The following is a 12,232-nucleotide window of genomic DNA, read 5'->3' on the forward strand; positions in this document are numbered from 1 at the left end:
ACTTAATAAATTTATTAAATTTTAATTTCTCTAGTTAGTAGCCTACCAGTTGTAATCCTAAAGCACGATTGAACCATACTGAATTTTAATGGATAATTGGACAAGGATACTGACTACTTGTTACGAAAACCCAGTAACAGGCTGGATGCTAGAAGGGCAGTCCTTTCTAGTATTACCTGGAGATCTCTAAGCTTTTAGAATCGCGTTTTTTGTAACAGTCTATCAGGTGGCTGGAGTCTGACAGGTGGCTGGAGTCTGACAGGTGGCTGGAGTCTGACAGGTGGCTGGAGACTGGCTGGTGGCTGAAGTCTGACAGGTGGCTGGAGTCTGACAGGTGACTGGAGTCTGACATATGGCTGGAGTCTGACAGGTGGATGGAGTCTATCAGGTGGCTGGAGTCTGACAGGTGGCTGGAGTCTGGCTGGTGGCTGAAGTCTGACAGGTGGCTGGAGTCTGACAGGTGACTGGAGTCTGACAGGTGGTTGCAGTCTAACAGGTGACTGGAGTCTGACAGGTGGCTGAAGTCTGACAGGTGGCTGGAGTCTGACAGGTGGCTGGAGTCTGACAGGTGGCTGGAGTCTCACAGATAGCTGGAGTCTGACAGGTGGATGGAGTCTATCAGGTGGCTGGAGTGTGACAGGTGGCTGGAGTCTGACAGGTGGATGGAGTCTATCAGGTGGCTGGAGTCTGACAGGTGGCTGGAGTCTGGCTGGTGGCTGAAGTCTGACAGGTGGCTGGAGTCTGACAGGTGACTGGAGTCTGACAGGTGGTTGCAGTCTAACAGGTGACTGGAGTCTGACAGGTGGCTGGAGTCTGACAGGTGGCTGGAGTCTGCCAGGTGGCTGGAGTCTGCCAGGTGGCTGAAGTCTGACAGGTGGCTGGAGTCTGACAGGTGGCTGGATTCTGACAGGTGGCTGGAGTCTGACAGGTGGCTGGATTCTGGCTGGTGGCTGAAGTCTTACAGGTGGCTGCAGTCTGACAGATGGCTGGAGTCTGACAGGTGGATGGAGTCTATCAAGTGGCTGGATTCTGACAGGTGGCTGGAGTCTGACAGGTGGCTGGAGTCTGGCTGGTAGCTGAAGTCTGACAGGTGGCTGTAGTCTGGCATGTGGCTGGAATCTAGAAGCTGGCTGGAGTTTGCAGGTGGCTGGAGTCTAGCAAGTGGCTGGAGTCTAGCAAGTAGCTGGAGTCTAGTTGCTGGATGGAGTCTAGCAGGTAGCTGGAGTCTAGCAGGTAGCTGGAGTCTAGCAGATGGCTGGAGTCTAGCAGGTGGCTGGACTCTAGCAGGTGGCTGGAGTCTAGCAGGTAGCTGGAGTCTAGCAAGTAGCTGAAGTCTAGCTGGTAGCTGGAGTCTAGCAGCTGGCTGGAATCTAGCAGGTAGCTGGAGTCTAGCAGGTAGCTGGAGTCTAGCAGGTAGCTGGAGTCTAGCAGGTAGTTGGAGTCTAGAAGGTAGCTGAAGTCTAGCAGGTAGCTGGAGTCTGGCAGGTAGCTTTACTCCAGCAGGTAGCTGAAGTCTAGCAGGTAGCTGGAGTCTAGCAGGTAACTGGAGTCTAGCAGGTAGCTTTACTCCAGCAGGTAGCTGAAGTCTAGCAGGTAGCTGGAGTCTAGCAGGTAGCTGGAGTCTAGCAGGTAGCTGGAGTCTAGCAGGTGGCTGGAGTCTAGTAAGTAGCTTAAGTCTAGCAGCTGGCAGGAGTCTAGCAGGTAGCTGGAGTCTAGCAGGTAGCTGGAGTCTAGCAGGTAGCTGGAGTCTAGCAGCTGGCTGGAGTCTAGCAGGTAGCTGGAGTCTAGCAGGTATCTGGTGTCTAGCAGGTAGCTGGAGTCTAGCAGGTAGCTAAAGTCTAGCAGGTAGCTGGAGTCTAGCAGGTAGCTGGAGTCTAGCAGGTAGATGAAGTCTAGCAGGTAGCTGGAATCTAGCAGGTGGATGGAGTGCGGCAGCTGGCTGAAGTCTAGCAGGTAGCTGGAGTCTAGCAGGTAGCTGGAGTCTAGCAGGTAGCTGAAGTCTAGCAGGTAGCTGGAGTCTAGCAGGTAGCTGGAGTCTAGCAGGTGGCTGGAGTCTAGCAGGTAGCTGGAGTCTATCAAGTGGCTGGAGTCTAGCAGGTGGCTGGAGTCTAGCATATGGCTGGTTTCTAGCAGGTGGATGGAGTCTAGCAGCTGGGTGGAGTCTAGCAGGAAGCTGGAGTCTAGCAGGTAGCTGAAGTCTAGCAGGTAGCTGGAGTCTAGCAGGTAGCTGGAGTCTAGCAGGTAGCTGGAGTCTAGCAGGTGACTGGAGTCTAGCAGGTAGCTGGAGTCTAGCAGGTAGCTGGAGTCCAGCAGCTGGCTGAAGTCTAGCAGGTAGCTGGAGTCTAGCAGGTAGCCGGACTAGCAGGTAGCTGGAGTCTAGCAGGTAGCTGGTGTCTAGCAGGTAGTGGAGTTTAGCAGGAAGCTGGAGTCTAGCAGGTGACTGAAGTCTAGCAGGTAGCTGGAGTCTAGCAGGTAGCTGGAGTCTAGAAGGTGACTGGAGTCTAGCAGGTAGCTGTAGTCTAGCGGGTAGCTGGAGTCTAGGAGTTAGCTGAAGTCCAACAGATGGAGTCTAGCAGGAGGCTGGAGTCTAGCAGGTAGCTGGAGTCTAGCAGGTGACTGGAGTCTAGCAGGTAGCTGGAGTCTAGCAGGTAGCTGGAGTCTAGCAGGTAACTGGAGTCTAGCAGGTGACTGGAGTCTAGCAGGTAGCTGGAGTCTAGCAGGTAGCTGGAGTCCAGCAGGTAGCTGGAGTCTAGCAGGTAGCTGGAGTCTAGCAGGAGGCTGGAGTCTAGAAGGTAGCTGGAGTCTAGCAGGTGACTGGAGTCTAGCAGGTAGCTGGAGTCTAGCAGGTTGCTGGAGTCTAGCAGGTGACTGGAGTCTAGCAGGTAGCTGGAGTCTAGCAGGTAGCTGGAGTCTAGCAGGTGACTGGAGTCTAGTAGGTAGCTGGAGTCTAGCAGGTAGCTGGAATCTAGCAGGTGACTGGAGTCTAGCAGGTAGCTGGAGTCTAGCAGGTAGCTGGAGTCTAGAAGGTGACTGGAGTCTAGAAGGTGACTGGAGTCTAGCAGGTGACTGGAGTCTAGCAGGTAGCTGGAGTCTAGCAGGTAGCTGGAGTCTAGCAGGTAGTTGGAGTCTAGAAGGTAGCTGAAGTCTAGCAGGTAGCTGGAGTCTAGCAGGTAGCTGGAGTCTAGCAGGTAGCTGGAGTCTAGCAGGTAGCTGGAGTCTAGCAGGTAGCTGGAGTCTAGCAGGTAGCTGGAGTCTAGCAGGTGACTGGAGTCTAGCAGGTAGCTGGAGTCTAGCAGGTAGCTGGAATCTAGCAGGTGACTGGAGTCTAGCAGGTAGCTGGAGTCTAACAGGTAGCTGGAGTCTAGCAGGTAGCTGGAGTCTAGCAGGTAGCTGGAGTCTAGCAGGTAGCTGGAGTCTAGCAGGTAGCTGGAGCCTAGCAGGTGACTGGAGTCTAGCAGGTGACTGGAGACTAGCAGGTAGCTGGAGTCTAGCAGGTAGCTGGAGTCTAGCAGGTAGCTGGAGTCTAGCAGGTAGCTGGAGTCTAGCAGGTAGCTGGAGTCTAGCAGGTAGCTGGAGTCTAGCAGGTAGCTGGAGTCTAGCAGGTAGCTGGAGGCTAGCAGGTAGCTGGAGTCTAGCAGGTGACTGGAGTCTAGCAGGTAGCTGGAGTCTAGCAGGTAGCTGGAGTCTAGCAGGTAGCTGGAGGCTAGCAGGTAGCTGGAGTCTAGCAGGTGACTGGAGTCTAGCAGGTAGCTGGAGTCTAGCAGGTAGCTGGAGTCTAGCAGGTGACTGGAGTCTAGCAGGTAGCTGGAGTCTAGCAGGTAGCTGGAGTCTAGCAGGTAGCTGGCGTCTAGCAGGTAGCTGGAGTCTAGCAGGTAGCTGGCGTCTAGCAGGTAGCTGGAGTCTAGCAGGTAGCTGGAGTCTAGCAGGTAGCTGGAGTCTAGCAGGTAGCTGGAGTCTAGCAGGTGACTCGAGTCTAGCAGGTAGCTGGAGTCTAGCAGGTATCTGGCGTCTAGCAGGTAGCTGGAGTCTAGCAGGTAGCTGGAGTCTAGCAGGTAGCTGGAGTCTAGCAGGTAGCAGGAGTCTAGCAGGTAGCTGTAGTCTAGCAGGTAGCAGGAGTCTAGCAGGTAGCTGGAGTCTAGCAGGTAGCAGGAGTCTAGCAGGTAGCTGTAGTCTAGCAGGTAGCTGGAGTCTAGCAGGTAGCTGGAGTCTAGCAGGTAGCAGGAGTCTAGCAGGTAGCTGGAGTCTAGCAGGTAGCAGGAGTCTAGCAGGTAGCTGGAGTCTAGCAACACTTGGGTACATTTGTTACCTCAACAAACTCCAAAGGCTTCAAATGTATTTGGTTCACTTACATGACATATTATTCAGCGCGACGTTTCGCTCTCCAGGAGGGAAACGTTGCCACAGTAAAATATCACATTAGCTGCATCTGTGTCCCGCTGTGTAATATATTGTTGGTAATTCTACAATTATTCCTTTATCCTTCTTACATAAGAACATGAGAATGGAGGAACACTACAGACGGCCTACTGGCCCATGCAAGGCAGATCCTTATCAAATCCACCCATACCCTAAACTACCCAAGAATTTATTCCCGTACCCACGACACCAATCAATCCCAGCCCCTCCCACTCACATATTTGTCCAATCTCTTTTTAAATCTACCCGAGGTCCTAGCCTCTATCACCCTACTCGGAAGATTGTTCCACGCATCCACAGCTCTGTTCAGAAGCCAATACTTACATATGTCCTTTGTAAATCTAAGTTTATCTAATATAAACCCTTTATTTCTGGTTCTATATCCTCAGTGTTTTATAAATATCGTCTTTGTCTATGCCAGTCATCCACTTATACACCTCAAGATGTCTTCCTCATTCTACGTCACTCTAGAGAGTGGAGATTCAAGTCTTCATACGGGAGATTCCTTATATAGTAAATCATTTTAGTCATTCTTCTTTGTATGTTCTACAATGAATTTATCTCCATCCTGTAGTAAGGAGACCAAAACTGAGCAGCATATTCTAAGTGAGGTCTCCATAGTGATGTATAGAGCTGTAAAATAACTTTTGGACTTCTGTTATTTATACTTCTTGAAATAAATGCTAGTAATCTGGTAGCCTTGTTGCGCACACTTGTTGCTACACAGTACCAACAAGATGAAAGTTTGACACTTGTGCAACATCTGGTTATCTTTAGTTCTACTGTCTTCCAGTTATGTCCTGGAATTTGTATTGATAAAGCCACTGGATGGTGAAACGTCGACAATAAAGATACCCAGATGTTGCACAAGTGTCTAACTTTCAAATGCGTCTAACGTTTCACTTGGCTTTAGATTTCTGCTTACCATGACTCCCAAGTCTTTTTCACATTCTGTATGATCAAGTTCTACTTCACCTAGATTATAGCTTCCAGGGTTATTTTCATTACCAAGGACTAGTACCTTACACTTGTCCACATTGAATTTCATCTGCCACTTTTCAGACCAAGACATTAATTTGTCCAAATCCTCCTGGAGTTCATTGCTATCCTCCTCAGAATGAATCATACGGCCTATCCTTGTATCATCAGCAAATTTGCTCATGTCACTCGTAATCCCTTCATCAAGGTCATTAATGTAAATTATAAACAAAGAGGGTATAAAACTGATCCTTGTGGGACGCCACTAGTGATTAATCCCCATTCAGATTTGACCCCATTAATGGAAACTCTGCTTTCTATTATTAAGCCATGTCTCTATGCATGTTAGAACTTTACTTCCTATATCATGAGCTGCCACTTTTGTGAGGTACTCTATCGAAGGCTTTACTAAAATCCAAATAAAAATCATATTCCTTATCAATCTCAACTCTCTCAACTATTTTATTAAAGAACATCAGTAAATTTGTGTGGCAGGAAGGACCTCTCATGAACCCATGCTGAGATTCATTGAACAAATTATGCTCTTCAAGGTTACCTCTAATAATATCAGCTATAATTGATTCTAATACTTTGCCTGCTGTAGAAGTCAGGCTTATTGGATGGAATTATTAGTGGAATTGACTTATCCCTTGATTTATATATAGGAATTACATTAACCATCTTCCACATCTGTGGCACAACACCAGTCTGGATGGACGCATTAAACACCATCTTACATTCCTCAAGCAACCTTGAAAATAATTCATCTGCTCCTGGGACTTATTGTGCTTCACTTTATTAACCTGTTTCATAATCATTTCCCTCGTGGCAGTAATATTACTTAATTTGTTTTCTTCAGAAACAATAATTGTTAATTTCTGGGATACCATTTAAGTCTTTTTGTGTAAACACTGACAAGAGATAATCATTAAACAGAGAACATTAAAATGGTATAAAATACCGACAGGTTGTTAGGTAAGACACATATGCAACAGTTAGGTATCTTTATTTCGAAACGTTTCGCCTACACAGTAGGCTTCTTCAGTCGAGTACAGAAAAGTTGATAGAAGCAGAAGATACTTGAAGACGATGTAATCATTCCATCACCCTTAAAGTTTTGAGGTGGTCAGTCCCTCAGTCTGGAGAAGAGTATTGTTCCGTAGTCCGAAACAATATTGTTTCATTCCATGGAACAATGCTCTTCTCCAGACTGAGGGACTGACCACCTCAAAACTTTAAGGGTGATGGACTGATTACATCGTCTTCAAGTATCTTCTGCTTCTATCAACTTTTCTGTACTCGACTGAAGAAGCCTACTGTGTAGGCGAAACGTTTCGAAATAAAGATACCTAACTGTTGCATATGTGTCTTACCTAACAAACAGAGAACACGCTGAATGTTCATTATCAGTTAGTTTTCCATCCCCAGTTCTCAGCGGTTCCACTTTTTCCTTGACTTTTGTCCTAGTGATGGATACAGCTGTAAAATAACTTTTAAACTCCTGTTATTTATACTTGAAATAAATCCATGTAATCTGTTAGCCTTATTGCGCACACTGATGCACTGTTGTCTTTGCTTTAGATTTTTGTTTACAATGACTCCCAAGTCTTTCTCACATTCTGTATAATTAAGCTCTACATCACCTTGTCCACACTGAACTACATCTGCTACTTTTCAGATCATGGTATTAATTTCTCTACATTCTGCTGAAATTCGTGGCAGTGCTAATCAGAATCTACTATTCAGCTTATTTTTGTGTCATCAACGAACTTACTCATGTCACTCGTTATTCCTTCATTAAGATCATTAATGTAAATTATGGAAAACACTGGAGCCAAAACTGGTCCTTGAGGAACGCCACTAGTCACCAGTCACCGTTCAGACTTGACCCCATTAATGGAACTCTCTGCCTCCTAATGGTCAGTCATGCCTCTACCATGAGCTGCCAATTTTCTTAACAGTCTTTAGTGAGGTACGCTGTCGAAGGCTTTACTGATATCCAAATAAACTACATCATATGTGTTGTCGTTGTCCACTGCCTCAAATGCTTTATTAATGCCAGTAAATTTGTCAGGCTGGAACGACCTTCTGTGAATCCGTCCTGAGACTCATTAATCAAATTATGCTCATTAAAGTGATTTCTTATATAAGAACATAAGAACATAAGAAAGGAGGAACACTGCAGCAGGCCTACTGGCCTGCTGCATAAGTGTCTCAATCTTCATCAGGTCCTTCACAATTCATCCCACTAACAAAACATTAGCTGGTTCTAATAATTTGCCTACTATAGACATTAGGCTTGTTGCGCCTTAATTTGGTGAGTTAAGTAGGCTCGTTAAGTGGCTAAGTTCCAACTTGTATTCTTCAAGTACTCTTGAATACAGATTTAGTTTGTTTAATTGTTTCATAATCATATTCAGGGCCTGAATAATTGTATGAATCTCAGTAATCTGTCTGTGTTATTACGAACACTTAGGTATTGCTGTCTTTCCTTCAGTTCTTGTTTATCGTAATTTCCAAGACATTTTCTCATTCTGTATGACCAAGTTCTATATTATTTAGTTTATAAGTGCTGAAGATATTTAAATTCGCGAGCTTCAGAATTTTGCATCTGTCTACACCGAACTGCATGTGTAACTTTGCATCTGTCTACACCGAACTGCATGTGTAACTTTGCATCTGTCTACACCGAACTGCATGTGTAACTTTGCATCTGTCTACACCGAACTGCATGTGTAACTTTTAGACCATAACATGAGCTTTTCTAAATCCGCCTTAAGTTCAGTTACATCTTCCTCTGAATGAATTATCTTGCCTGTTCTTTGTCTAATGTATATTATGAACAGAGGACCTAAAGCTGCTCCCTGTGGAACGCCACTTGTGACTGATTCCCGCTCAGATTTCACACCATTCATTCAGACTCACTGCTTCCTGTTCGTTTGCTACGTCTCGATCCACGACAGAACTTTTATCCAATACCACGAGCTGCCACTTTCTTTAACAGTCGTATGTGTGCTACTCTATCAAAAGCTCCATTAAAATCCAAAGAAAGTCAATAAATTAGTGAGACAGGAACTGCTCCTCGTAAATCCATGCTGAGTATCATAAATCAAATTATACTTATCAAGATGGCTTCTTATAATATCATCTATAATTGATTCAAGAAATTTGCCCAAATAAGTCAGGCTTATTGGGCGGTAGTTTGATGGTAATGACTTATCCCCTACTTTAAACATAGGAATTACATTAGTTATCTTCCACATCTCATACACTACGCCTATTTGAAAATATATATGAAAAATGTTAGTTAATGGTTCGCAAAGTTCCATTTTGCGCTATTTAAAAAACCATTGAAAAAAGTTCTTCAGGGTTTAGTTTGCATTAATCTGTCAACCTGTTTAATTAACTTACTGACTTGACTGACTGACTGAATGACTTGACAAATTTACTGACTTGACTGACTGACTTACTGACTTGACTGACAAACAGATGCAACTTATGTCACACTTTATTTCGGCTTGACAAAGCTCCTGGAGAGCGAAACGTTGCCACAATAAAATATCACATTAGTTTCACTTGTGTCCATTTATCTAACATAATTTATTTTACTAGTCCCACTATAAAAATTAATTACTGGGATATCGTTTGTGTCTTATGTAAAAAACCAAGAGGAAATAATTATTAAAAATCTTGTCAGTAACATGACCAGAGTTAGTTTATAGAGGATCTAACTCTCGTCAAACCTTTCTTCTATGTACGTACCTGGATGTACCTTAGTGTTATCATCAACTATGTACTGCAGAGGACAGGAAGTGGATTAGGTACCATTAATATCAACGAGAGGAGGAGGAGAAACAGGAGGAGAAGCAGGAGCAGGAGAAGCAGGAGGAGTAGTATAAGTTTGCTTGTTAATGGGTCTATTAGTTTAAATACAAATTTAATATACATAGGAGGGAGATTTATTTTAAATTTTCGCAAGTGAGAAATCCATGGCAGCCAGAGTACAGTAACTTGCAATGTGAACCTCGTTGTGCATCAGGGAAAACGAGGATTATGGATATGTAAGGATAGTTATAATAGAACGAAAATAAGACAAACTGAATTTCAAAAAGTTGAGAAATTGAATAACGCTGATATAAAGTACATTTCTGTTATGAGGTAATAATGCTGCCTACCTTCCTAGTGAGTCAAAAAATACGTAACCTGACGCAGCTTGTGAGGTAATAATGCTGCCTACCTTCCTAGTGAGTCAAAAAATACGTAACCTGACGCAGCTTGTGAGGTAATAATGCTGCCTACCTTCCTAGTGAGTCAAAAAATACGTAACCTGACGCAGCTTGTGAGGTAATAATGCTGCCTACCTTCCTAGTGAGTCAAAAAATACGTAACCTGACGCAGCTTGTGAGGTAATAATGCTGCCTACCTTCCTAGTGAGTCAAAAAATACGTAACCTGACGCAGCTTGTGTTTTCTGGGTAACATTGATATTGGGTTGAGAGAATTTCTTTAGTAGGTTTGTTCTTATGTGTTTTTGAGGAAAGAGGATTAGTGATATTACCTGAGTCTGGGTGTTGACACACACTGCTATGATAATCACAGCTGCGGCAGTGATGACTGGTCTCATTGTGCTGTACTGGTAGTGATGTTACTGAAGCTTCTGCTGCACGGTTGGTCGTTCCTTACTGTATGGGGACGTCACTGGTCTGGAGATCCACTGGTTGGTCGTTCCTTACTGTATGGGGACGTCACTGGTCTGGAGATCCACTGGTTGGTCGTTCCTTACTGTATGGGGACGTCACTGGTCTGGAGATCCACTGGTTGGTCGTTCCTTACTGTATGGGGACGTCACTGGTCTGGAGATCCACTGGTTGGTCGTTCCTTACTGCATGTGAACGTCACTGGTCTGGAGATCCACTGGTTGGTCGTTCCTTACTGCATGTGAACGTCACTGGACTGGAGATCCACTGGTTAGTCGTTCCTTACTGCATGTGAACGTCACTGGTCTGGAGATCCACTGGTTGGTCGTTCCTTACTGCATGTGAACGTCACTGGTCTGGAGATCCACTGGTTGGTCGTTCCTTACTGAATGTGAACGTCACTGGTCTGGAGATCCACTACTGCTTCTACGCCTTGGTCTTCTTTACGTTGTGCACTGCTGGTAAGTTACCACTTCTTTCTTACAGACATCGGTAACTTGTTAATTATGTAAAGATACACTTAAGTGAAGATGGTTAACCATATTTGTCTGAAAATGCTTGGTCACGGTTGTTTGAGAATGTGTATCTGATCTCATGAACATGTAACAGAGTTTGGAGAAGAATGTGAAGTCTCTCAGGTGAGTATATGTGACCACTCTTGCCTGAGATCACATGTATAAGATTGTGAGAATGTTTGGCTAATCTCAAGTGGGTCACGACTCTCGTATCAGAATGTTTGTTCAGTCGTGTGTGAGGACAAAATGTCCACCCTGAAGTGTACTAGTGTTCAGAGCTGATCTCTGCCACACACACTGCTATTCGTTACATCTGCTCTGCCACGCAGGTTGTACACAGAGTTTGAACATCTGTTCTGATACACGTAGTGTTTGAAACACCTGCCGCTTAATACACAAGGCGAGTGTTACATAAATTAAACGAAAAGTAAACAGTGATCACTGATACTGTGTTTTCTAGCCAGGTTGCTAAAGTCTGCCTGGAAGATGCTTCCATCTGTGAAGTGGATCTGTACTTAGGCACTACATTTACTGTTTCCAGCACTTTCATTTTACATAATTTCTTCGTGATAATGGTGTGTAATTTATGCAGCTTGTTAAAACAAGTGTGTGTGAGTACTCACCTGTTTGTACTCACCTATTTGTGGTTGCAGGGGTCGAGTCATAGCTCCTTGTCCCGCCTCTTCACTCACTGCTACTAGGTCCTCTTTCTCACTGCTCCATGAGCTTTATCAAATCTCGTCTTAAAACTATGTATGTGTGTCTGTATATGTGTGTGTGTACTCACCTAGTTGTACTCACCTAGTTGAGGTTGCAGGGGTCGAGTCCAAGCTCCTGGCTCCGCCTCTTCACTGGTCGCTACTAGGTCACTCTCCCCGAACCATGAGCTTTATCGTACCTCTGCTTAAAGCTATGTATGGATCCTGCCTCCACTACATCGCTTCCCAAACTATTCCACTTACTGACTACTCTGTGGCTGAAGAAATACTTCCTAACATCCCTTTGATTCATCTGTGTCTTCAGCTTCCATCTGTGTCCCGTGTTGCCTTGTCCAGTCTCTGGAACATCCTGTCTTTGTCCACCTTGTCAATTCCTCTCAGTATTTTGTAAGTCGTTATCATGCCCCCCCCCTATCTCTCCTGTCCTCCAGTGTCGTCAGGTTGATTTCCCTTAACCTCTTCTCATAGGACATACCTCTTAACTCTGGGACTAGTCTTGTTGCAAACCTTTGCACTTTCTCTAGTTTCTTTACATGCTTGGTTAGGTGTGGGTTCCAAACTGGTGCCGCATACTCCAATATGGGCCTAACGTACACGGTGTACAGGGTCCTGAACGATTCCTTATTAAGATGTCGGAATGCTGTTCTGAGGTTTGCTAGGCGCCCATATGCTGCAGCAGTTATTTGGTTGATGTGTGCTTCAGGAGATGTGCCTGGTGTTATACTCACCCCAAGATCTTTTTCCTTGAGTGATAGTTGTAGTCTCTGACCCCCTAGACTGTACTCCGTCTGCGGTCTTCTTGTTATTGCTGTTCTTGCTGTTGAACAGCGGTTTAGTGCCGATGAAGGTAGCGTAGGTAGAAATGATACGGCCGTGGACTAGATTGGCTTTAATCGGGTAGGAGTGAG

General features: G+C 45.1%; 1 protein-coding gene across 1 annotated transcript in view; it reads right to left on the reverse strand.

Annotated features, from left to right (window-relative positions):
• LOC128693892 (plasma kallikrein-like) overlaps positions 1 to 10,908 on the reverse strand; it is a 64,848-nt gene extending 53,940 nt beyond the window's left edge. Inside the window, exon 1 of the mRNA XM_070091040.1 lies at positions 9,952 to 10,908. Within this exon, the coding sequence (XP_069947141.1) occupies positions 9,952 to 10,017 (66 nt within the window). The 5' untranslated portion in view covers positions 10,018 to 10,908. The remainder of the gene's footprint in view (positions 1 to 9,951) is intronic.
• Positions 10,909 to 12,232: the final 1,324 nt, after the last annotated feature.

This window comes from Cherax quadricarinatus, chromosome 33, assembly GCF_038502225.1.
Source record: "Cherax quadricarinatus isolate ZL_2023a chromosome 33, ASM3850222v1, whole genome shotgun sequence".
Classification (NCBI taxonomy): Eukaryota; Metazoa; Arthropoda; class Malacostraca; order Decapoda; family Parastacidae; genus Cherax; species Cherax quadricarinatus.